The sequence below is a fragment of the Scatophagus argus genome, chromosome 2 (assembly GCF_020382885.2).
Source record: "Scatophagus argus isolate fScaArg1 chromosome 2, fScaArg1.pri, whole genome shotgun sequence".
Classification (NCBI taxonomy): domain Eukaryota; kingdom Metazoa; phylum Chordata; class Actinopteri; family Scatophagidae; genus Scatophagus; species Scatophagus argus.
Window position 1 is genome coordinate 22,430,268 of NC_058494.1, and position 25,984 is coordinate 22,456,251.

Below are 25,984 nucleotides of genomic sequence, written 5' to 3' on the forward strand. Positions count from 1 at the left end.
CCTGTTTGCTCGGCCACTTATCTCAGCTGTGGCACATATGTTCAGCTCTATAAAAATTTATGGTAATGGAATTGTGAGAGACAATGAAAAAGTCAATGAAACTGCCCAAACCCTGTTCATTTATTACAAGACGAGCGCAAGCCAACGAGTCAGTTTAGTACAAGTGAGTCTGTGTTGTGGATCTTACCCAGCACCTCCTTCGATGGCGGCAAACTGAGACCGAGGCTGGGAGTGTGCATACTGGAGTCGTCTTGTGAACGGACCCCAGCACCTCCGTCCTGCAACGAGTGCACAAGTTCCCTGAGACGTGTCACTTCCTCTCGAAGGGACTCAACTTCCTGCTGCCGCTGTTGCTTGGCAACAGTGGTGGGGTTCATTCTGAAGTGCAGAACTCGGGTTTTAACTGGATCATAGTCTCCCTGAGGCAGAAAGAGGGATAGAGACAAAGATCAAACGTCCATCAACTACGGCTTTTCTTTTTAGTTCTTTGACTTAAGTAAAATAAATTCTTGAGTTCTCTTTTATGAATGCTCTTTAATTAAGGATATACGGTTATTACATGGTGTTATTGGCAATACGATAAATTACCAAACAGAAAATAAATTCCAGACAATTGACACTTTTGATCATACATATTATTTAGACAATTAACCGGTTATCATTGATTCATTTTCTATTGATGGACATAAGTTAGTTGTATAAGGTGTAAACGACAGATTAGTCTTCAGCTGCCATTGTACTTTGGACTGAGACGCATCTTGTGTTACATTAAGATCTCAAATTTACGTGGTAGTCCTCAGATCACACAATCAGTTCAGGTCCGTCTGTTCTTCGTTTGAATGGGAAAAAAAGCCCCAAAGTATTTGCATCCAGGAGAATGTCCTTCCCCACGGACCTTTTTTTTCACTATTTATCCAGTAAACAACATTTAATGTTCTCACTCATAATAGCCAGCAGGCTTTCAGAATAAGTGTGCTGCTCAGGGTTCCTGCACAATAAACCCCATATGTTTGTACAAGAATTGAATTCTTTGTTCCGCAAGATGTGATAAAAACGTGGACATCACAGAAAAGCTTGAACAGACATTCACAATTAAAAGGCCAGGGACATTTTTCTATGGAAAACATCAGATGAAGAGAAGATTTTCTACTCAAGTGCTGCTGAAGAGTTTGGAGCTCTTGACTGGACTGCTTTAAGTGATAAGTTCAGAAACATGCACATATACATACAAGCACACATGAAATACCTCACACATGCAACCACAAGCTGTAGCCTGAGTTCACGTTTATTCGGGGGAACTAGATATGCCAGCACTGCATGGGTGAAGCAAGTCTGCTACTAAATGCTTGCGTGGGAGACGGGGAATTTGGAATTCAAACCAACAGCTTTATTTCCAACTTTATGTTTCTAAAGATATTTATTTTGTGGAACCTCTGAATGCTCTGCTCTACCTAGCCTGCCAAAAATTTTTCTACAGAGGCTACAAGAGCGAAGGAAGGAAGGAGTGGAGTTATGAACATCAGACTGCCTACCTGCTTTATTTCCCAGTGTGCTACTCTTTGTCCTCAGCAGAGCAGCACAGACCACCTTAACACAATACCCTGCTGTAGGCAGAGAGTTCTGGCTTTCACGTGTGAACAAAACTGTAGTCTTACTAAGTCTTACTAAGAGTAAGACGATCAAGTAAAAACTCTTACCAGCAAAGTGAAATAATTCAAGTTATTTTTATTATTTTATGTATCAGTGAGCTGTTGTGCTGTGTTTTAATCTCAAAAATCAATAGTGAAACTCAAACTCTACATACGTATACTGCAACATAAAATATGAATGCAGTAAAATAGTTTTACTGAATGTTTCATACACTGTGAACTATGTGTTTTAGTAAATGTTTTACTGCATCTTGATTTCATTATTACATTATTTAACAGTACAGTTTATCCATCAAACAGACTAACACATAATTACATAACATACAATGAGCAGCAAATACAGACGGACGTTAGCTACAAGAGAAAATACAACGAATGAGAAGCCAATAAAGCAAAAATAGAAATGTTGCTTGTGGCAAACATGATTTTCTTCTTTTCTTACTTTGTTTTCTTCTGACTCTATGAAGCCTGGGCAAATGAGAAGAGTCTATCTTAGCTTAATGCCAATATAGGAAAACACACACACACACACACAGCTATCTGAGCTCTTGATTACTGCCTAAATTAGATTTCATATGCCCTCAAGTGACAGATTCCAAATAAACTACAGGTGTGTGGGAGAGCAAGAGGCAGACAAAAGAAAAGGGGATGGGAAACGGTGAAGGACATGGAAAAAACACGGTGAAAACAAAGAGGGCTGGGGTATCACTGCCTCCGGCGTAGAGGAGCAGTAACACGAGTGGAGGAGGGAAAAAAAAAGCCTCACACACATTTATCGCTTTGTATAATTTAAAAGTAATGGTGTGTGTTGAGCTTTCCAAAAACGAGGAGCAGAGAATGTGTTTATTTATATCAAAACATTTTCAACTGGACTACACAGACGTCACAGCCGAGTAGAGTCTTTCCTTATTTTCTTCTTGCATATATTTTTTTGAAGTTCTACATCTGTATACAGAGGGTTTAGTCAAGGACGTATCTGTATATGTGTTGTGATAAACAGCAGGAGGAAATGGAAGGAAGAGCCAGATAGAATAAGACAGATATGTAGATTAGAGCTGTAAACCCAGCACAAATAAGGAGAGGAAAAGTCCTCAAAATGCCAACAGCTACATGCTGTCAAAAAGCAAAACTCTTTCAAACATACTTCCTAAAAATTAGGTCAAGCAAAAGAAAATTAAAATGATTTTGCAGTGCAATTCATATTTTAGCTTTTTGAAAGTCTGGACTGAGCCAAGGGGCAAAGTTTTAATTGACTGCTCAGCAGCAAAAACAAAAGAAATTTATTTCTCTTTGGCATTAAAGTACATCACTTTCAGAGTAAGCCAAAAAATAGCATAATCATTTTTTAATTGGCTGAACTCTCCTCATATATCAGAGTAAAGTGGGAAAAATGGAAAAAGGCCATCTTTAGTCTTCATAAATTTTAGCTTCTGTGCAGGAGACAAAACAAAAGCAAGTGAATGAGTATGAACCACTGAAATGAAAAACATGAAATCTTCAAAAAAGTCTAAAGCACAGATCATGTCTAAAATGGAGACAGGAATAAAATCCGTTCATGGACCAGGTAGGTCTGCATTTGAGAAAAAGGAAAAGTGATGCATGTGTTTGTAAATTATAATTCAGTTTGCCGCTGCAATAACAGAAAAATGACAAATTGCCTGAGTTTCAAAGTGAATGTTAGAAAACTACTTAATATTACAGTAATTCGGTTGGCCTATTTGTGTGTGTGTGTGTGTGTGTTGCATATATACAGCCTACTCTTCCACACAGTATTTACAGTGCAGCAAGGTGGAGTGCCATTTTAAGAGCCCGAGGCTACATATCTCTTATTCATAGAACAACAATAACAACACATCTAATACCAGGGAGCAGAGTCTGTTTTAAAAAAGAGTAAGAGGCTGGGAGAGAGAGCAACAGAGCAGGAGATCAAAAGAGAGAGAGAGAGAGAGAGAGAGAGAGAGAGAGAGAGAGAGAGAGAGAGAGAGAGAGAGAGAGAGAGAGAGAGAGAGAGAAGGGCATGGAAGTCCAGGGAACAATGTCTGTTTTTAACACAGCTGCACAAATCACTCTGAAACATCCACTTATATACTAAATACAGCATCGACCACGAGGGACACGAGTCACCGATGGAACAGGTGACACACTAATGGTGAGCGAGTGTGAGGGCGGAGGGGTACGATCAAAAAATAATGAAGGGAAAACGCACACAGCCTTGAAGCACATGAATTGAAGGAGTGCGGCTGAATGGACAGGCAGCTGAGACACTGCAGAGACAAACAGGACCGGAGCTCCTTTCATGATGCTGGCCGTTTTACCCACTTTCCCTTACAAATGAACTAAAATGTCCAGAGGAAATCACAGATGCATTTAAAAGGATCACTTCTTGTAAATTAGTACAAAGAAAAGAACACAACTGACTTAATGATACTGACCATAGATACAGACGTTCATCCGTAGGATTTATGGTGCTAGGAATCTCATTTGTGGAGCGCAAACCCCTCTAAAATGCGGTTTTAAAAATAAATAAATTACGAATGAACAGCAACACATCTTCAACATCATCATCCAGACTTTCCAGAAAGAGAGCTCTGGTCTGAATAATAAACAAAAATCGCTGTCTGCATTTTTTCATTGAAAAATTTATTGGAAGCAAATTCTGTGGATTTTGCAGAAAACCAGTCCTCTATCCAGCAGACCATTTCTGGATGAAATGTAACTGTAATTTTTGGTAACAACAATCTAAAGACATGTTACAAAAGATAATGAAAAAAAGTGTCGTGTAAGATTTTACATATCTACGGGTCACATCCTATAATTCATAACAAAAATTGAAAAAAATTTAAGTTTGCAAGTGCCACAAACAAAAACTGGATTATGGTAGTAACTGAAATCTTATGGACCCATTCTTTGAGCAAAAACTGCATGAATAAATTGTTCTGTATAGTAGCTATTGGCGCTAATGCACGAAGAGTATTCCAATCTTTGTCCTAAAATTCAGTCCAAATTGTCCCTGGGTTTAACTACAGCAAAAGTGCATCAACCTTTATATGTGGAGAAACAGCCTACTGAACTGCTACTTGACAATGGCAATGGCAAAAAGAAAATCATGCTCAAACCCTCCAGTAGCTTTTTTTTATTATATGGGCTCCCAGATGAGTTGTTGAGCAGGTACTGTACCTCCATCCCAAAGGCAATGAAGGACCCATGGTTGAACCTAAAAGGAGGTTACGCTTCAGTGGTTTTTCCTGCACGGGTAAAATTTGAGCCTAACCAGCTGGCTATAGCACAGATGGAGTCTCTTAAAAAGCACCCAGGGAGGTTACTGGGTCCCTGGTGGAAGGTAGACCTAAACCGATTGGAGCCTGACAGCTCAAGGTGGAGTGGTAGTAGATGTGCAACAGCATCTACTATGCACTAAGCAAGGTTTGTTTAGTTAGGGGCTTATCCCCATAAGGCTTGTGCTGGGGCACAACTATCTGGTGCAGTTTGATAAAATCTCAAATTAAAAAAGGCCCTCTGAATTTGCTGGTAAACAACCAAGTTTAGTTTACATTCAGTGCTATACTCTCAAAAGGCATTGTGTGTATCCTGGAGTTCTAACAATGCTGCCTTCAGATTTCCTGTTGGAAACAACCTACTGGCAAGTTGCACAGGAAGAGCACTACCACTACCGCTAAACTTGCCTCCCTATGGCTAGAGCCAACAGCAGAGATATCTTGAAAGACAACAACACACTGACATTATTGCCTTCGGTTGGATTTTTTGAGGGTCCACAGAGTGACTGCTAAATCCCAAGAGGTAGAAAAAGGTCTGCTGACAGGTTAGAGTCAATATAAAATAGCAAAAAAAGCAGATCAGCTTCCTTCCAAAGACAAGATGGCAAGACGATCGAGCTGCCAAGTACAAATTTGTGTGGACTGCTAAGACAACTTCCTCCTCCTTGCATACCAACTGGGGTACAGCACTTGCTCAGCAGCATATGTGGAGATGAAGTTTGAGCTGTTTAGACCATGTGGTATTACCATCAGAATCTCTGGTAGGCTCTGCCACAGGGACTGAAACCTTTGGGACTTTATTTCTAAGCAAAAGAACTTGGCGTTGTGCCTAGAAAGCCTGAAGGCAAAGATCAGCAGAGCTGCAGCATCTTCCATGGAGGACTGAGCTACAAGGTCTTTCCTCTACCTTCTTTGTATAGCCGGTTTTCAACATGGAGACAAGAACAGTGCCAAATATTCCCTCAGGAAAAGATGGACTGAGCAATATGCCATCCTCTACCTCAGACAATTTGGTCATGTTGAAACATCTCACGTGAAGTGCTGGAGCGACATTTCTTGGTTTTTGGGCTGATAAGTGGACTCTCACAGTTGCTTGGTGCAGTTGCCAACCACTGGACAACCACTTGGTTTTATCTGTTTTATCAATAAAACTACTGTATTTATCTGTCAGACAGAATATACTTGCGTAATAGCCTTTAAGGGAAATAAGGTAACGGGATCATTTCTGTCAATATTTAGAAACTTCTCCCACAGGGAAATGCTTTTTTCTTTCCCTTTTCCTTTTGGAAGTCTTGAAAAAGATGCAAAAAAGTACTCAAATGTTCAATCAAATGTGCTTCACCATAACTGTCATTTCTGACACCTCTCTCTCAAACTGCATCTTACATTGAGCAGGCTGAAGGGGGATGAGGCACTCTTTTCTGACATCTTGAATCATTTTTCCTCTTGACTCATTTCACTGATTTACTCCTTAAAAACAGAGCAGCAATGCCATCATCTCTTCAGCTCAAGAGTCAGATTGCTGATATCAGTCTTATTCAGGGACATTTTATCTTCCGATGGAAAGACCAAATGTCTGGTGGGAAAGAAAACTCAGCCAACAACACTGGAACACAAGCTTCAGAGTAATAAATGGAAGGCAAAAACTACTTGCCACATTGCCAAAATAAAAATCAGCATTAACTATGTCAACACTGCAGCCTCAAAGGATTGGTTGTAGGACTTAAACATTTATTTGGTCAAACTTTTACGTAGGTAAAACACACAAACCTTCAACCCACATCACTACTACAGCAGGGGCACAGATTAAGACATACATTTAGACTGGAAACACCTTACCTGGGCTACAAGCATGTCAAAGTCAAGAAAACATATCATCAGCTTTTTCATCTGGTATGATGTCTCTTTCTATCTGAGAACAACGTCTAAACATAATGTAGCTGTGGCTGAATATTATACAATGGGCGACTACGTTGATGCAACCTCTTGCAATGGCACAATTATCTGCCCCAGACACCGGCATGACAGCAAAAGCATAGTACTCCAGTATTATGTCTACCACTATTGCAGCTGCAGTCTATAGCGCAATCAATGAAAACCCAAAACAAAACAAGAAATTTTGAGAAATGGATTAATATAAAGTTGTCCATCTGTTAGCAGTTAAATTCCAAATGGCTGTAATTACGCTTCACTTGCTGTAGCCATGATGGTGAGGTCTTTCACCTCCATGCTAATGAACATGATTCCTCATCAGAAAAAAAACGGGGTTCAAAGCACAGAGGGGCTACTTAGGACAGGGGAAACATGGAAGAGAGCTGACCATGACAGGTTCTGAAAACATGTTCGCAAATGCAATTATTGTTCTTCATAATAAGAATGAATTGAATACCGACAGTCCTTTGAGATGGTCTTGTCAGACAAATTTGGAGCAAATATCCTTGAAATTACCCTTAAAGATGCAATACAGAAAACATCCAGCTCACTCTCCTCAAATCTACTTTGTTACAGTTTCAGTCTACAAAGCAATAATATCTTTCTCTTGGTGCCAAATGATAACTGGTAACACCTATAACCAATTCATACAGCCCCTACATTTCATATGCTGAACAACTGAGCAGGTGGGGAGCGGTCAGATACACAGGATGTAACATGTTGACGTTTCTGTCGTCATCAATAATGAATGTCTGGAATAAATAAAGAATCTAGTAGTTCTGAAAATAAAAACATGAAAGCTTGGCAGTTGTGCTTGTTTCCAAACATAACCTTCAAGCTGACATTTTAGCTTTCTCTGTTCTCAAGGAGAGGACACATTCATTAACATGATCAACAACAGAAACAAAATAAAGAAAAAAAACAGCTGATAAAATATATTTATCTATTGCACCCACAGCCACGACTATGTAATTTCCGGAGGTACTGTGAACACAGCACAATGTTTAGTAATTTTACTTCGATCAAAGTAAATTACCAGAGGAAATTATCTCATGTTCCAAATCGCAGCACGCATGTTGCAAATTAGGCTCCAAGTGAATGTGTGACTTTAGCCACCATGACAACGCCAGCAGAACAACGAGAGCATGTATTTTACATGACTGGTGCAGAGAAAATGATCTCTGCCCATGATAAAGGTTACATGTCAGCTTTGTAACACACAAAAATAAATCTTGGAAAGTTTGTTGTAATGTAATGTGATTGTCTTACTTTTGGTGACAATAATCATAGCAAAATTTTATTCTGCTCCATCTTTAGTGGGTAAATCGCAAGAAGATTTTATTAGCTGCACTTATTGCAATTTCACAAGAAAATGTTGCCTGGTCTTTAAATGTGCTTATTGTTAATACATATATACAGGAGTGCCTCCTGACAGATTACTGGTGGGGATGATTGAGCCTGAGTCCATGAAAAGCCGTCTAATGACACTGGTAATCTGAATGGTTGCCAGTCACCCCAGTCAGTTTGATCTAAATATAAAGACAGGGTTGAAATGATGGATTAGGCCACAAGAATGTGACGTGCAAATTGATAAAAAGAAAAATCCCAATGTCAATTTATTCAAGCATTCGGTTCTGTAAGTCATTCATACTACTGATTCAGCCATTCATATCCCCTTTCAAATGCTTCTCCATTCAGTCACTCATCTCCTCACTCGGTCTGATGTAGAGGTCTCTTGGTGTGCATTAGACCATGGAGCAGTCATAAGAATTAACTCCTAAGAGCTGATCCATTGACCGTGCAACCTTGAAACCTGTGCACACACACACAACTCCTACACACACTCACTTGTCAATTGCCTTAAAAGTGGTAGTCATGCTTGAGAACACATGAATTTCATTCAGCCCTTGGCTAAATGGAACCAACACGCTTGCCCACACACGTTTCATTAAAGTGCCCTGGTAGGCTTAGTTTGGCACAGTATGAGTCAGGGGAGTAAGAGGACCTGATTGTGATGAAACACGGACACACACACATACACACACACACACACACACACACACACACACAGACATACACACTCACACGTGCACACATACAGCCAATTTAAAAAGGAGAAGGGATCAGGTATAACACAGGGAGTTAGTTAAGTAACTTTTCAAGATGAAAGTATCTGGATTAGATGCACAAATTCGTGCATGTGTGTGTGTTTGTGTGTGAGAGTATTATCAAGGTGGCTCCCAACCAGGACTCATTTCATTTCAGCCAGTTTCATTCCCAGCTGACACCAGGAAAGGTCCACATTTATTCTGACGATATTTCTCTCCCCACTGCGCTCTGTCCCCTCTAATCCCTTCAACCAATAAAGAAGGACTTTAAGTCAGCCACAGGTTCTACAACTTTTCCATTGGGCAGTGCTGGAATCACACCTGGGTCCAATTGTGCTTGAAAAACTGTCAGATATGGGAAACGTTTGTGTGAATCAATCTGCGATGTCACATGGGCTAGGCTGCTGCCACTGGGGTTATTAAATTGGTTCCTTTGTGCCAGACGAGTAAATCCATCACCGAAAACAGTTGGAGGAAAGTCTTGGTGCCTACCTGAAGGTTGTGTCTCTCCAGTCTCATCTCCAGGTTGTTGTTCTGCTCCTCCAAACGCTGCCGCTCTGCCTCTAAATCTTCAATTTTCTGTCTGAAAAATGCATGCATGCACATGCACACACACACACACACAGACACACACACTTGCTTGTTTACCCATATCAACCATGCAGAATAACAACCATCCACATGGTCGGCCCGATAGGTTAATCCCAGAGGTATAGCTCTGTTCACAGACAATGTATGTGAGTTAATCCACCCTCGGTATATTCATGAATCTTTTATGTTCCCAGTTTCGAATTGGTATTTGCAACAGGTTGGATGTGTATGTGTGCTACCTACCTGAGTACGCTGACCTCTTCTTTGGTCACTAAAGAACTGCTGTCAGCAACAGAGGCCTGCTGCTTCTTTAGAGACTCCAGCTCCAGCTCCATCTGGGACAGACAGAGCAGAAAATGGGCCTGGTGCAGGAACATCAGACCACCCTTGGCAATGTGCCAGGTAGAAACCTTTTGGCTACAGATAAATCTTGAGTACTCTATTCAAATCTGCTGCTACCTGTTGAGACAAACAAGTGCATCTTTTATGCACCATTAGTCCACAGACTCATTTTACTTTTCACAATCTTTTTTTTTCCCTGAGTACTTTTCAGTCTGTCTGTGTCTTGGTTAGCACCTCTCTGATCTCTCACTCCTGTCTGCAATTATCCCTCATTTCCATTTGCACACCCATTTTCCTCTTTTTCTGACGGCATCTGTCTGTCTCTCAGCTCTTCCTCTCCCTCAGCCTTCCCAAGACGGATAAGTAATTACAGCTATACCAGACAGGTGGATTTCACGCGTCAATACTCATCGCCATGGCTATGCTGATGTCTCCTCGGTAACACGGAGCCATGAAAAGAGGGGAGATCATAAAACAAGTGAAGACACAAAGACAGATACACATAGCGTGGAAGAGAGTTTAGGTCACACTTGCCAATTCCCGGCTTCATTCTGGATTCATACAGCTTCATACAGCTTTTAAAACTATCAGCTTTTTTGTAACTTTCCTGTGTCACAGGTTAGCCTGGTCAATGTTATTCACAACCTGTGCTTTCTTTTCTGTGCAACCTGGCAACAAGAAAACAGGAGGGAATCAGAATCAGAATTCCTTTATTAGAATATTACTCAACAACAGCAAACTGCAGTAATTTTACCATAAATGCCAAGACAAGATAAGAGCATTCCTTAAAAGAGGTCTACAGAACCAACGTCACTGCTGAGCACACCGGTGAAAAAGAAAAGAAATCCATCATCATGTTAATTACAGATGCATCAGAGAATCTTTAATTCCCAGAAAGGAACTGTACACCTGCACGGTTAACAGTCATGACTAAAATGGCACCTGAGACAGCTTAAATGCTCATGGCTGAGTCTGTGAGGACTCCTGACTTCCAGTGAAGGGAAATCTTAATGCTTCAGCATACCAACACATTTTGGACAATGCTATGCTTCCAACTTCGTGGCAACAGTTTGTTGAAGGCCCTTTTCTATTCCAGCATGACTGTGCCCCAGTGCACAAAGCAAAGCTCCATAAAGACATGGTTGGATGAGTTTGGTGTGGAAGAACTTGACTGGCCCACACAGAGTCCTGACCTCAACCCCATCCAACACCTTTGGGATGAACTGGAACAGAGATTGTGAGCCAGACCTTTTGGTCCAACATCAGTGTCTGACCTCACAAATGCTCTGCTGTATGAATGGGCACAAATTCCCACAGAAACAACCTTGTGGAAATCCGTTCCAGAAGAGTGGAAGCTGTTATAACTGCATAGTTGCCTGTGTTAAGAATGGTATGTCCCTGCTTAAGTCCCTGTTTGTGTAAAGACAAGTGTCCGCATACTTATGTCCAAATAGTGTATAGTGTAATAGTATTTTATATCTGCTTTTTGTTTGTAGTTATGGGTGGAGTACAAACAGAAGTGAATTAGGTTTAAATATGTTAAACAATGTAAAAATATGTTTTGTTTGTACATCACAATAATAAAAAAAACACCATTGTGTGTCAGTGTACATGAAAACTTACTGTTTGCAGCTGCAATTTCAGGGTTCCCGTCTCTTCCTGTGCTTTGCTCAGCTGGGCCTGAATCAAGAACATGACAAAGAGTAAAAAGTTACAGATACAAAGTACAAAACAGAGCAGATATCTGTCAGTTTGTTCACTACGCAAGAGTACAGCGCGTGCTGACAAATAGAAGCTGAGCAGCACACATTTACAGCACCTTTAGCGATGAGAAAAGTGTCACTCATCAACATGCGTACTAAATTGGCCATCATCGGAGAGGAGCGTTAATAAGCACTTTTATATTCAAATTTTGTTTAGAAAACAAATCACTTGGTTATACGCACACTAAAGTAGGATACTCTAAATGCACACACGCACACACGACAGCACACGCACCTCTATCTCCGCATTGTGGCTCTGTGTCTTCTGAAGTACGTCCTCCGCCTCTCTGAGCCGTTTGTTGAGTTGAGGAGAGTACTCAGTAGGTGCCAGCTCGCTGTCATAGGACTCGAGTATGGCACGCATTCCATCACGCTCCTGTAACACACATTACATACATAACCACCCACTGACATAACACTACAAAAGAAAAATCCTGCTATACATGCGACAAATGTCCATGTAGCCAAAGAAAAAAAAACACCTCAACCTTACAGAATTGCTGTGCTATCAGATATGCAAAGTTTGTTTGCATGAGAGGGAATTAACTGAGAATCTCACAGCTCTTTGATGTTTTTATGATCTGTCTATATGCCTGTGCAGTACAGTAATATGACAGGCAATTGTCTTTGTAAATCAGGAACAAAGTACAAGGCAGCTGTGCCTTCCTCATCCTATCTGTGAAAAGAGAGGCTTAAGGTTATGGTCATGCTCGTCAGCATTTCTTCTTATATACTAATCAAATCAAAGAAAATTCCTTTGTAGACAAAGGATAAAGAGTAAATCAAAAAATTAAATCAGGGAGTCGTGACAGAGAAATGTCTTTGGAAATTAAGCATATAATACTATGCTGTCTCATCTCTCTTAGCTGAGATGTGATGCTTTAAAAACTCAAATGATTTTTTTTTTCCATCATTTTTTCCTCCATAATACTGGAACAGAAGATGTGTCCTCGCTGTACTCTGTCCAGCAAATCAACACGCCAAGCAGTGGCTTCTCTTAGAAAAGAGAGGATAAAAACCTCTTCAAGCCAGCGTCTTCTCAAGTGTCACTCAGACTGACGTGTCGTCTCCAAATAGCTCACGGGTCTCCATCAGAGTGTGCCTGTCTGCTTGATTTTTGAGACTGTATGTTCGTTTACACACACACACACACACACACACGAGAACATGTGTGTGTTTGAACGGTTTCCAAAATAACCACTAACAAAAATGCATGGATAGAGAAGCCAGTCATCTACGAGATGAATGACAAGTGTCAAAAGAAGGAATGCGTACGAAACCAATGGTCAATTTCAGCCATTTGAATTAACAAAAAAAGGTAAAAGTAGTAGAAATCAGCCAGTTAGTCGAGCTAAACTGCTAACTAAACGACTAACTAGTCTGCATGAAAATTTAGATAATCTTAATCTTAACAAAGTTAAGTTCTTCTTTGCAGTGCATGCTCAGTTTACCCAGGATGTTTGAAGAGAAAGGATATGCAGTCATCTTAACTGCAGCAAGTGAACAAAACCAAACTGCATTTTTTATTTGTTGCCAATACTGTCAATGAGTCAAAGTATAACATCTTACAAGAGCAACAAAATCATCAGCCACTAGTTAGGTACATGTGACGCTATAAGAAGACCACTTAATAATCCACAACAAATATGAACATTTTACTTGCGACCACATTTAAAGTTGTAACAGTAATGAATGATTACTACATGTAATTCATGCATTAACAAAGTAAATCTGCACTGACTGCCAAGCAACATGATGAGCGAGAACAATACAAGCTGTTTCAAAACTGGCAAACAACCCGGCTATTAATGCAAATTCACTGTCAACCAAGACTGTTGAAATGATGCGGCTCCTCCCCTCCCTTCACCGCGCCGGTCTGCTCTGTATTATAAAGCAAAGCAGGCAGCGTTTTGTGGCAATCAGGCATTAAATAAACATCTCACAGACAGCCAGGCTGCTTAGGACCATCCTTGAATTTTGTGGGTCATTGAAAGCTCAACAGTCTATTATTAACCGGGCGAATTCAGGCTGAAGTCGGGTGATAAATAGTAAACACCAGTTCAGATAACTGCATGTATATGTTGATTCCTAAGCGCTGTTCTTTTATTTACTTTTTTTTTTTTGTGAGTGGCTTAAATGCACCTTGTAATTCCTGCATGTAAAATTCTGTGAATAACAGGCTGCAGTTGCCCTGTCAGATTAGCTCATAGGCTAGTATCTGAAAACAAACCATGATTAACCTAATCAGATGCAGCCTGTAATTAGCCAGATCAAAACCAGCATAATCCAGTTAAAGATGACTGTGCCTGGTTCCTTTAAAAAGACACTATACGTGAAATCATCCTTAATTTAACTTTATTTGTTTTGGCACAGAAATGGCATCATTTGTCATGCACCATTACACAACTGTCTAATACTCGTATATCCTGTGAGGAACGTGGAAAGGAGAGAAGAAGAAGACCCACAGGAGGACAGACTTAACAGAAGTAAACAGAAAACACAAAAGGCAGAAACACATTTAGAGGTCAGCGTGTACGTGTCCGCTGCCGATCCTAACCAGAAAGCCCTTTGGCTATTTATTGGCTATTAACGTGCAATGAAATTCACTCAATCTAAATCAAAAATCTGACTTCATTTCTTTGATAAAAATTCTCATTTTAGAAAACACACAAACAGGGGAGCGTGAGGACAGAGTGATAACAAAAAATCATTACTCTTTTCATCATGTGTTTTTTTAAAAATTGCTTTTGTTTCAACTGTTTTATCTAGTGTGTAAAGATGTGACTGTGAATCTAATGGGTCAATGAGTCTGTCCCACAAAAGGCTGTGAGAAAGAAAACATCTAAGCAGGGCAACAGCATCACAGAGGATACGTAGCCTTGTGGAGGAGAGGAAAGGCTGAAATTTGTTCTCCTCTCCACTTCCTTAATAACTGCTGTCAAGGTGCAGCTGAGCAAGGCACTTAATCATCATTGATTTGTGCCCTCGTATGTGGCTACAGTCATTCCCACAGTTGGAGCGGGAACTGCAGAGCCGTATACCTCAGTGCTCAAATCAATACTTTATAGATGCAAAACAAATTGACAGCAATTTTGATTTAGCGATTAATAGATGAATTCGTTTCTCAACCAAAAATGTCGCACACGTCATCGGTTCCAGCTCCTTAAACATAACAATTTTGTGCTAATGCACGATGTATAAAATGTCTACATCTTGAAAATCAAGTTAAATTAAACCATGCACAATACCACAAAATATTAATAATAAAACCACTGGTGGCAGCCCTGGCATATGTATTAATCAATACGCTCTAATTTTCCTGTAAATACACTAAATGAATGAAAGAATAATGACGACTAAAAGACTCAGTGAATATGGTTGAGCAGGTGCAGGTGCATGTTGGATGAGAGGCATCACTCGACTCAACCATAGTCATTAAGTTTTATAATAACTTGGTTAGAGCCAGCTAAGCAGTCATGAATGAATGAATAAGTAAATAACTAAATAAAACAGTCTGGTCTTTGGTCTCTGCAGTCTTGGGTCAAAGCATATTTTCAGTATGACTGTAGCGCCGCTTAGTTATGGTGTGTGTGTGTGTGTGTGTGTGTGTGTGTGTGTGATTTGTGTACTAAGAGACTGAACATGTTGACCTAGGGAATTACACACACTGAGAAATCGATATCACAGGGAGGTCCAGTCAGGAACTGCAGAGCAGGGGGAAGCAAGCCAGACAGATTGAGGAGTCACATGACATCCATCGACCAATCAGAGAGAGGGAGAGGAGAAGAAGGACAGATTAGGAATTCTGTGCTGGCCCTGAGAGTCAAGTATGTACTGTGTTCTCCGAGTGTTTACAGCACATGTCTGACACTGGATCACGGTGCATAGAGAGGTCTTGTTTTGAGGGTATGAATACTTTGCTCAAATTTCTGCATGTATGGGTTTGTTTTTGTGTGTGCTGCTGACTGTTGGGGGCACACCTTGGTTAGTAACAGCAGCCTCTTCTGCAGTCGACGGACGAGAGCGTCCTGTGTCTCCCTCTTCTTCTGCTCCTCCAGAGCCTTGCTGCGCTGCTGGGAAAGCTCTGCATGGATCTCAGCCTGCGAACGCTCGGCACTCCTCACACTGACGGACCGGTATAAATGAATAGGAGGACAGCAAGTGTGTGTGTGTGTGCATAGGTTAATTACAGGGGAGAGAAAAGGGCAGGGGGAGGGGGAAACAGGTTGATTAGTGCTGAACGTTGACTCTGAGAAAAACAAAAAAAAAATCAGTCAGTTTACAATAACACCCTCTGCCAGACAACTCTAACTGAGCTCAAATAATTCCTAGACAAATGTCCAGAATTTATTTGTGGCAGCCAGGTCTGATCAATAGGACAATAATTATACCAGAGGACAACAATCACACCACCCTTCACACTCAGCACTCTCCCATTCTGCAGTCTCTAATATTTCATAATGAGCCCAATATGCTCAGGAGAGGAGAGATGCTTGTTAGCTAATGAAAGCTTTCTTAGCTGGACTGAGCTGCACCATGAATATACCAGAGCATGCGCACAGCTCCCTCCCTACAGACATCACCTCTGCCTAAACAGGACAAGTTTAATTAGTGAATTCCCTCTCTCTCAATCGCAATCTCTTGCATGCACACACACATACACATATATACCAGTGGTTACTGTCAGGAGTGCTATCAGAATCAGGACCAGTTTAATTAACTTTGTGACAATTAAGGACTACTCAGAGATACGCTCTAATAGATACATGGGGGGAAAGAGGCATGCCGGCAGACAGAATGAGAGAAAAAAGGTCTGAAGGCAGAGAGAGGGATTTTGTGTACATGTGAAGAAGTCTGTTACCGGCTGTTGAGTGTGTAGTTCTGCTCTTTCAGAGCAAATTCTCTCTGCTGGATCTGAATCACCTCCCTGGACAGATCCTCTGGTTTCCTATAGACACACACACACAGAGAACAGTTAGCTTACACACATGTACACACACACTCCCAGACACACACAATGAAAAATCAATGCGACTAAGAGAGCAGAAAGGACAGAGAATAGATAAAAACGACGGCTTTTCCATATTCTTTTGTTCGTCGGCCAGTGGGGAGCTGTGAAATAAAATGGCATGAGCAGCAGAGGGAGAGATGAGAGGAGGATAGTGGGCTAAATACTGGTCACAGTTCTACAAAACAAACTCACTCCGTGGGAGAGATTGACAGATTACTAAAACACACACACACACACACGCACTCACTGGAAAGGTAACAATGCAGAAGGTCAAATATTCTGGCAGAGAAGCTATGAAACTATGGATCTGTCCACCGAAATGAGAGCCATTATCTCTTTATCTCTTGTGAAATGGGAGGAGCGGTATATTATGGGAGTTAAGCTCAAAATCTTAATTTAGCTGCCACCAAGCAGTTAAAAATTGCACAACGGAAAAGTAATGCAACTCCACATCGCGAGGTTAGATGTGGTCTTGAGAGCAAAAAACTTGAAATCTTTAGCCCATAAGAGGTCAGTGTGATGCTGCTTTTTGTCCATAACAAAAATCAAGCATGTAACAGAACTTTAGGTCTCACTAGAGACCGACAGCGGTAGCCTGAGATCTGGTACTGTGGTCCAGTGTTAGGCAATCCGCTCAGTCACATGACAACTTAAAAAGGCTGAGCAGTTGAGGTGAACATCAAGGCTGGAAAGCCAGAATGCGCCACGTGAAAGTTGGGTGGCGTAGATTTATCACCCCTTCCACTTTCACTAGGTGGAGCCTGAGGGGTGGAATTAATCTCATGACTAAAATATGAGTTCATGAATCATATGATGGAATAACTATTGTACCCAAAGTGGGTAATTCCACATTGCCAGGAGCACAGAGGGATTAGCCTTCTCCTAAGCTTATCTGAGAGGCTCTTTTTCTGTATTTGCCTGGTTTTTGGAGGTTTTTCACAGGTCATGAGCCAGACATCTCTGCTGATGTTGCAAATAACAGGCGGGTTGCATATTATCAGGTGAGATGTCGTGAACTACTACGAGGTAACAGTGAGCAAATGCAGTGGTAGGGTGGTGAAAATCTACTGTGAGTCAAGTTTTGAGCACTTTGGGAGAAATATTTCTAACACCAGAATTCAATCCACAGCCTGGTTAAAGTGTTGTGGGTTCAGTTTCAGAAAATATCGGTCACAAGGAATCCACTCAACAAACCCGAAGGCAAACCAACATGTGTTTTCAGACACTTCAGCTAATTATTTTTTACCTTTGAAAGTTCAAAGCCAACCTTAAGTAAACCACAATTTATATATTATATGTAAGTTATCTAAAATTATTTAATAGTCCATTCAGATGGACACTAAGATCAGCTTTGTTGGGAGCAGCAAAGGACGCTACATTTTCAGCGAATATTTCTCAACCATACAATTAAACTTATTTTCATTATAAATATACTCATTTATGATTGCACTGAAAATGCTCATCACAATTTCCCACAGCCTAAGGGATGTGTTCAAATTGCTTGCTTTTTCCTGCCCAACACAAAGACATTCAATTTACAAAGACATAGAAACACTTTTTGCGCTTTTTCTTTAATGACAAACTAAGTATTGATATTGTTGATATTAATACTGGTTCCAGTAGTGCATCGCAAGCCCAGCAGCCTGTGGGTGCTAAGCATAGGGAATTATGTGAAAATTCATTTTGTAAATGTTAGTGAATAATGGGACATTGACAGAACAAAAAAGGTGGAACTCAACTGCAGAAGGACAGCGCAGTTCAAACAGTCTATAGCACAGCTATACTACATAATACTACATAAGGCAGTGGTTGTGAGCATGTTTTTAGTTATGTCCAAATAATTATACTTCCAAGAACAGAGTGTAGTACTCACAAGTACATTGTGAGCATTCAACATCATCACCCACAGACTTTAGCATAGCAGCAGACCAGTAGACACACGCAGTAGCATTAAACAACTTACTGAACCCTATGGCGAAGGAAGCCCACGATATAGACAAAAATATTGGGATGTCTGACCATCACACCAACAGGGACTTTAATGACATCACATTCTAAACACACAAACAGCTTTGCAGCTACAACAGCTTCCACTCTTCTGGGAAGGATTTCCACAACATGTTGGAGTGTTTCTGTGGGAATTTTTGCCCATTCATGCAGTAGAGCATTTGTGAGGTCACACACTGATGTTGGACCAAAAGGCCTGGCTCACAATCCCCATTCCAGTTCATCCCAAAGGTGTTGGATGGGGTTGAGGTCAGGACTCTGTGTGGGCCAGTCAAGTTGATCCACACCAAACTCATCCAACCATGTCTTTATGGAGCTTTGCTTTGTGCACGGGGACACAGTCATGCTGGAATAGAAAAGGGCCTTCAACAAACTGTTGCCACAAAGTTGGAACCATAGCATTGTCCAAAATGTCTTGGTATGCTGAAGCATTAAGATTTCCCTTCACTGGAAGTCAGGGGCCGAGCCCAACCCCTGAAACACAGCCCCATCCTAATACTTTTGTCTGTATGGTATAACTCAAAGCTCAGTCCACTTGCCACTGGCTCTTTTCTGGGAGAAACTTTGATTTTATATCATTTAGTGGTATGAAAATTTGTCTAAAATAGCAGAATAAAACATTACATATATCTCACAAAATATGAGAAAAAAAAACTATTTCAAAAACTTTTTAAAACTTTTTCAACATGGAGAATTGTGAGCAGATTAGGAGACAAAGAAAAGACAATCAATCATCGTGGAGAAGATAATCTATACACAGATAACAAACACACACACACACACACACACACACACACACACACACACACACACACACACACCACTTAAACACCTCAAACTGTATTTCAAATTTCCTTTTATTCTTGTTGAGACACACATGCATCAAATGGTCTCAGCTCTCTCTACAGCCAGCGAAAACACTGGAAAAGAAATCCATTTTCAGAAAACCAGCCCGTATATTTTCATCGTCTGTCCTGTCCACAGTGAAAATATTTTCATTCAGTTTCTGTCAATCTTATTTGCAATTGTCAACCACATGGTTACACACATAAGCAAGCACAATGTTATCAGACTGTGCAACAGAAGGAACGGAAATAAACACCAGCAACCAGCCAACTGCAGGCTGGGGCTGTGGGGCTTGTCTTCTCCACCAGGCAGACACACTGACTGTTGCTGGGGAGTGTTAACTTCTGTCCAAAAGTTATTTTCACCTGGCAAATCACCACAGACAGCTGGTAAGAAACCAAATCTTGGATTGTAGGAGACAGACTCCTCAACTAAAGCGCCAATGTGTTTACTCCTCATTAACAACAGCTCTACAACATATTCTTTTCACACCACTAATGACCACCCCGAAATGTCTGGTCACAAAAGGAGTTACAATATGTCAACCAAAGCAAAACAATGAACAATGAATCAGTTAGTATCAGCAGCTGGCAGGACAGCAACATTAACAAATCAACAATACAAATACACAGTAGAGTGCCAAAACAGAACAGTCCTTATGAGGCATTTCATATTTACTGACAAATCAAGAAGCAGCCTAAAAACGGCGTCGGACAGGAGGCTTCGTTTCCTCTGATGGCACTGTGATATTATCATTCTGTCACTGAAGTGTCATCAGTTTTCTTTTGCATTCAAATTTGCTGATGATACTACAAAAAAAAGCACAATGAAATGAATCCAGACTTAGTTTTATCATTCTTTAACTTTCACATTTAAGTTCAAAATTGCATACCTGCAAAGATTCAGCAAGCAAATTATGAGATAATGACTGCTTAACAGTCTAAGAGGCAATCAAAATATGCCACTAACGGAATGAATGCAAATCAATACTAATTTTCACACGACACTGTCGCCTCGAGTGAAAAAAAGGTGAACAGGCTGTTCAATGAAACACTTGTGTTTTCCACATCACAGGACTGCGGCGGGAAAACAACATCCTGACAATTAACTTGGCCATTTAGTGAACAGTAAAAACAGCTTGAAGGAGTTTCTAACTGTTGATTTGCAAGCTGCATTAACCTTTACTTTTGATCACTATGAGCCTCACACATATGGTTGCCCTTTAGAAGCCGTATGTTCAACGCAGTTCTTTTTTTTTTTTCCAGTGGAAAAAGCACTCAGACAGCCAATGACATGGCAGAACACCTGAATTTTAAAAGTTCCAACTTTCCAGCTCAATTTAGGATGACAGTCTAGACTGGCTTAAATTTTCAGAAAAATGATGGACAGCCCGACCAAATATTGTGTATATTAAAATGAGGGTGGTATTGCATTCCTGTGATCCTCTCGGGTCTTTTAATAACAGCAAATTTTACAAATCCAATCTGATCCCATAACATATTACATAAGACTAAAATTAAATCATATATGGGGAAAGATTTCATTTCACTTAATATTTTTTAAGTACCTTGCCCTGCCTGAAGGTGTACCACATACTACACACTCATACACACAGTCACTCCAACACACTCACACATAGTGTAAGACAAACCAGAGTTGCTGTGTGGATGTGTTCATTTAACATTCTGTTTACATCACAGTCAGAATTAATCAGAGAGAAAATGCGGTGTGCGTGTGCATGTGTGTGTGTGCGTGCATGATTGCATGCATGCAAGCAATAGGACAAGGCTACAGTGTTTATATTCAGATCTGCTCCACTACTCACAGAGAAACATGAAATCATTCTCTCATTACCAGTTTTGACTGGATGCGTTGAGACACAGTCAGCACACACGCAAGCAGGTATTAAACAAACACACACACACCTATACACACCGGTGGAATCCAGCCACGGTGATGAGGGACATTTATTTGGAATGACCACAGCTCCACCTAGTGGTGCTTAATCATGTTTCATAATTTCGACAATGTAATGGAAAAGCTTTTGTCTGCCTCAGGTTTTCTGTCTCATAATCACATGCAGGCACATTTTGACACAGCGTCTGACCTGATGTTGAGTCCTGTAGATTGGCCCAGGTTTTCCCAGGCTTGGAGTTTCTCTGCCAACCTCTGAGGATTCAAGAAACAATAGGTCACATGTGTAGGAAGTCCATGATATACATAGATAAACCTTAAAAACACTTCTCTCTTTGTTTCATAGTTAGTGGGATATGATAACAATGCCAACATCAATAAGTTACAGAGAGACAACATACAATCTATATGCCGTTTACCTCCTTCTCCAGTTCTATATTGACCAGCTCTTCTTTTGTTTTCGCCATCCTCTCCAGCTTCTTCGTTAGCCCCTCCACCTCCTCTTTCAACAGGCTGCAATTCTCTCTGCTCTCCCTGGAAAAAGCACAAAAACAAAACACAAAAGTAAGGTGAACGCTTCAGACCCTGTACCTGATGAAGGAGTGGCATGTTTTTGTTTGTTTTGCTTTTGAATCAATGGCTATATTTACACTTTGACGTGATCCTTTATAACTGCAGAGGACAGCCAACAGATATTAACAGGTTACTTCTGACCTGACATTCTCCTTCTTTTTCATGCACATTTCCCTAAGAGAGATGGTCCTAAATGTAGCAAAGGGTTGACATGACCAAGCAGTAAGTTACAGTATCTTCACCGGAATTATAGTCGTTTTAGTAGCATTATTCAAAAAACAGTGAGGAAAGTCACTCGTCACCTAATGCTTCATAGTGTGGTATGATGACCCAAAGTCACACTGAAATGTCAAAACGTTAAAAGCAAAAATTTTGAGCATTGTGGGGTCGCGTTAGGCTACAGTGTTAAAAAATGAAAACCTGTCTATTCTATTGGAAGATGAAAACACTTTAGAAGGCATGAAAAACTTAAAAATGTATTTGACCTGAGAAAGGCATTATCTTCTCTGAGGCGCTTCAACTCCTTTTCCAGCTCTGGCACCTTCGCCACTTCTGACTTCACAGTCTTCACGATGGCGACGTCTTGTTCCTGGAGGGCAAGACGCCTCTCCAACTCCTTGTAAGCCGAGGAGAGAAATCATACAATAGAAATAGCCACAGTACGTATTCAGTGCACATACTGGTCAAATACATCCTTGAATATCGAAAGTATTTAACTAGCTTACAAGCATAATTATTAACCACGTAAAAATACAGCACGTCGCTGGGCGCTCAATTCATACTGCAGATCAATAATTTAGTTTTCATCATCATCACGTTTTGTTTTACTGACTAACAATTTCATCTAGTGCATTTCTGAATCTGAATTGTGGACAAGAGCATATTCAGCTCTCAGTGTGTACACAGCAGACGAGTTGGTCCACCATGGCTAAACCACTATGTGTAATATACCTTAATCTTCACGATGTGCTCTGAGCAGGTGGACTGTGCAGCTTGGAGATTCTGGCAAAGCTCAGAGACTTCCTGATACTTCCTGATAACAATCAGACAGAAGCTTGGGGTCAGCTTTTATCTCATGCAGCACAGCCCATTCTCCAATGGCATGAAACAGAGTTAGCTACAATGTAGTCTCTGTATGTGTCTGTACCTGCGTTGTAAATCTAACTGTTCCTGTAGTTCTTGGTTTTCAAGAGTTTGAGTCGAAATTGTCGAGTCTTGATTGTGAATCCGCTGCTTCAGCTCTCTGATCTCATCCTTCAAAGAACTGATGGTCTGGGAACAGATCAGTGTAAGCCAACATAAGATAAGAGACATGAGCAGCGTACAAACACATCATGTGTGTGTGTGTGCGTTTACCTGGTTAGAAGCGTTCAGTCTAATATCTCGCTCCTCCAGTTTCTTGTTCAGGCTCTCCAGGTTCTTGCGGAGAGCACGATTTGCCTCCACCTGCTCCGAGAGGTTTTTGGCTGCCACAGTTTCCCTCTCCTCCAATTTCTTTATTCGCCCCAAGAGTTCTTGGTTCCGGTCAACCTCATGCTGCATCATAAAAAAAATAAAAAAAATAAAAAACAAGTTTCACCCAGTGTCTGCACTGACGCTGATTAACTGACATGAAACTTTCTTGATAAGAGGAAAAAAATCTGAATTCCAAGTCTGTGCACAAACTGCATTAATTCCACAACACTGCACTTTGTCTTGAAGCAGTTCTGCTGCATATGCCAGTATTTTTTACTCATTTTTGTTCTTCTTTTCACACTTATTATGTTCACGTCAACATATTGAGATCAGGAAGAATCCGCTGTCTTTAGTGGTAGTATTATTTTATCTTCTATCTAACAGGCCATAAAAAGTGAAGCACTCCCCAATGCAGTACTGTAGCAATCAATTCACTAAGTACATAATGATGAATGAATTCACCCTTTTTGTTTACTCTGTATACAAATCATTGTGTCAGCTTCCAACCACATTTGTTTGCGGTGAACTTCTCTTCTTCTCCGTCAATTAAACTTAAACTTTTGTTGGGCCACCCCTGGAGAACAGACAGGACAGGAGGCACTTCAGCCCTGTCAATGATCATGATCATGTGTTTGATGGCTTGTAATGTAGAGATAGCTAGATAGATAGAAAGATACTTATTGATCCCGAGGGAAATTCAATAGTGTACTAATGTGTGTACTAATGTGTTTATGTTTTAAAATGGACACCTTCAAACTTTTGGGAAATTTAACAGACTTAATTGTGTTGTAACTACTCTGCTTGGTTGTTGTATTGCAGGCTAATGTCTGCAAGAGTTTTCATTTTTACTTTAATATGATGTTTGGTTTCAGATGCATACATCCGCCGAATCCCTTGAAGACAACTTTCTTCTACGACTATAACCTCAATCATGTATTCATTTGTGTTATATGAATGTGAGAGGCTGTGTGAGCTGTACCTCCAAGTCTCGTGCGCTGTCAGAAGCAGCCTTCTCCAGTTCAAATCGAGCTCGCTTGTGACTCAGCTCCATCTGCTTCTTCTCCTGGTCCAACTGAAGGTAGCGATTCTTAGAGTGAAGCCTCTCCGCAGCCTCCAGCAACTAAAAGAAAAGACAAGTCAGTAAGTGCAGAGGCTGCATGTTAATACCGTCATTAGGCACCTTAACGGTGCTGTTGATGCCGTCAGTTTCTGTATACCTCCATGCTGCGTTTGTACTGACTCTGCAGGTTTCCAGTCCCCACTGAGTGCTCTGACAGCCGCTGTGGAGGTTCAGTGCAGCTGATGAAGGAATTGAAGGACTTCAAGGTTGTTAAAACAGTAGTGTCATCTTCTAAATCCATTTTGACTCTCTCTGGTGTTGCAGTGTACAAATGGATGGATCAGAGAAAGAGCAAAAGTCAGTGAAGTTATGCATCAGTATTAGACACAGCTAGTTCACTATTCCAGCAGCTAATATTAAGTCCAAATATGAGTTTGAAATAAAGGACATATGGGTAGATAGATAGATATTACTGTCCTTGCAGAGTAACAAAAGATATCCAAACTAAACTAGCACTACCAGTCAAAGGTTAAAGCTAACATTGGGTCGTTGCATTACGTAAAGTTATTCTTCAAACGTTCGTGTTTGTGTTTAAGTTAGCTCCCGCTAAGATTAAGTTAGATTTACAGCGAGGGCTAACTAGTTTCTTCAGCTATTCAGAGGGTGCTAGCAAGCTAACACTCTAAAAAGAACCGGAGCTTTCATAAGGTCTCGACTAGAAGCATATGTCCTCACCTCGGAGCTGACTTGTTTGCCAAGAAGAGGTTAGTGGTGCAGTTAGATAGGTTATCTTTACTACGATAGCGCGTTAGCTTAGCTCACTGCACACACGGAGAAATCCCTCCAGTGTATCTCGAATGAGATGCGTGTGATATCGCGATGCTTCTTAATGCATCGCGAGAATGTCAGCTGTTGAGCGGCCGAAGTCATTATACCCAAGTAACACATTTTTCTTCGTTAGTGGTTCGTTAAAGATTATTCAGGTAAAAGCCTTCACGCTTTTTTAGACCTTTGACCTTAGTCGAGCAGCTGTTGGGGCAGTTTTATACATTTTAATGAGGAGGGAACCTATGAGCCCATTAAGACCGTTTTGCGATTCCACTTCAGGAGAAATGAATGGGAAGACCAGCAAACAGTTCACCAAAGTAATGAAGATCACCAGCAACATAATTATCACCAAAGCTGTTAGCCTGTTGGGTAGGGCTTTGGTCTCAAAAGATGAGAAAATAAAAAACGAACTCTGAAAAAGTATAGTTCAGGTCTACTGTTGTATTTTCAATTAGGTTGGCACGTGTATGTGAAGGTGTGTGACTTGTAGTTGCGTAGTTTGTCCCATAGAGAGCAGCACTGCCATATTAATCAGTCTGTATTTTACACAACAGAATGAGTGAACTGGTCAATAGCAGGTTGTGACTGCTACTTTATTATAAATAAACAAATAAAAATAAAAATAAACAC

The 25,984-nt window shown here is 40.7% G+C and overlaps 1 protein-coding gene across 1 annotated transcript in view; it reads right to left on the minus strand.

The window, feature by feature from the left end:
• Positions 1–25,418, minus strand: part of mad1l1 (mitotic arrest deficient 1 like 1) — a 46,535-nt gene extending 21,117 nt beyond the window's left edge. Inside the window, exons 1-16 of the mRNA XM_046370787.1 lie at positions 25,262–25,418; positions 24,684–24,838; positions 24,446–24,586; positions 23,368–23,547; positions 23,159–23,283; positions 22,963–23,044; positions 22,497–22,627; positions 21,858–21,972; positions 21,632–21,693; positions 16,522–16,608; positions 15,641–15,785; positions 11,896–12,036; positions 11,521–11,577; positions 9,799–9,890; positions 9,457–9,547; positions 188–419 (exon numbers count right to left, since the gene is read on the minus strand). Coding sequence (XP_046226743.1) covers positions 188–419; positions 9,457–9,547; positions 9,799–9,890; positions 11,521–11,577; positions 11,896–12,036; positions 15,641–15,785; positions 16,522–16,608; positions 21,632–21,693; positions 21,858–21,972; positions 22,497–22,627; positions 22,963–23,044; positions 23,159–23,283; positions 23,368–23,547; positions 24,446–24,586; positions 24,684–24,827 — 1,825 coding nt within the window. The 5' untranslated portion in view covers positions 24,828–24,838; positions 25,262–25,418. The remainder of the gene's footprint in view (positions 1–187; positions 420–9,456; positions 9,548–9,798; positions 9,891–11,520; positions 11,578–11,895; positions 12,037–15,640; positions 15,786–16,521; positions 16,609–21,631; positions 21,694–21,857; positions 21,973–22,496; positions 22,628–22,962; positions 23,045–23,158; positions 23,284–23,367; positions 23,548–24,445; positions 24,587–24,683; positions 24,839–25,261) is intronic.
• Between the last annotated feature and the right edge of the window lie 566 nt (positions 25,419–25,984).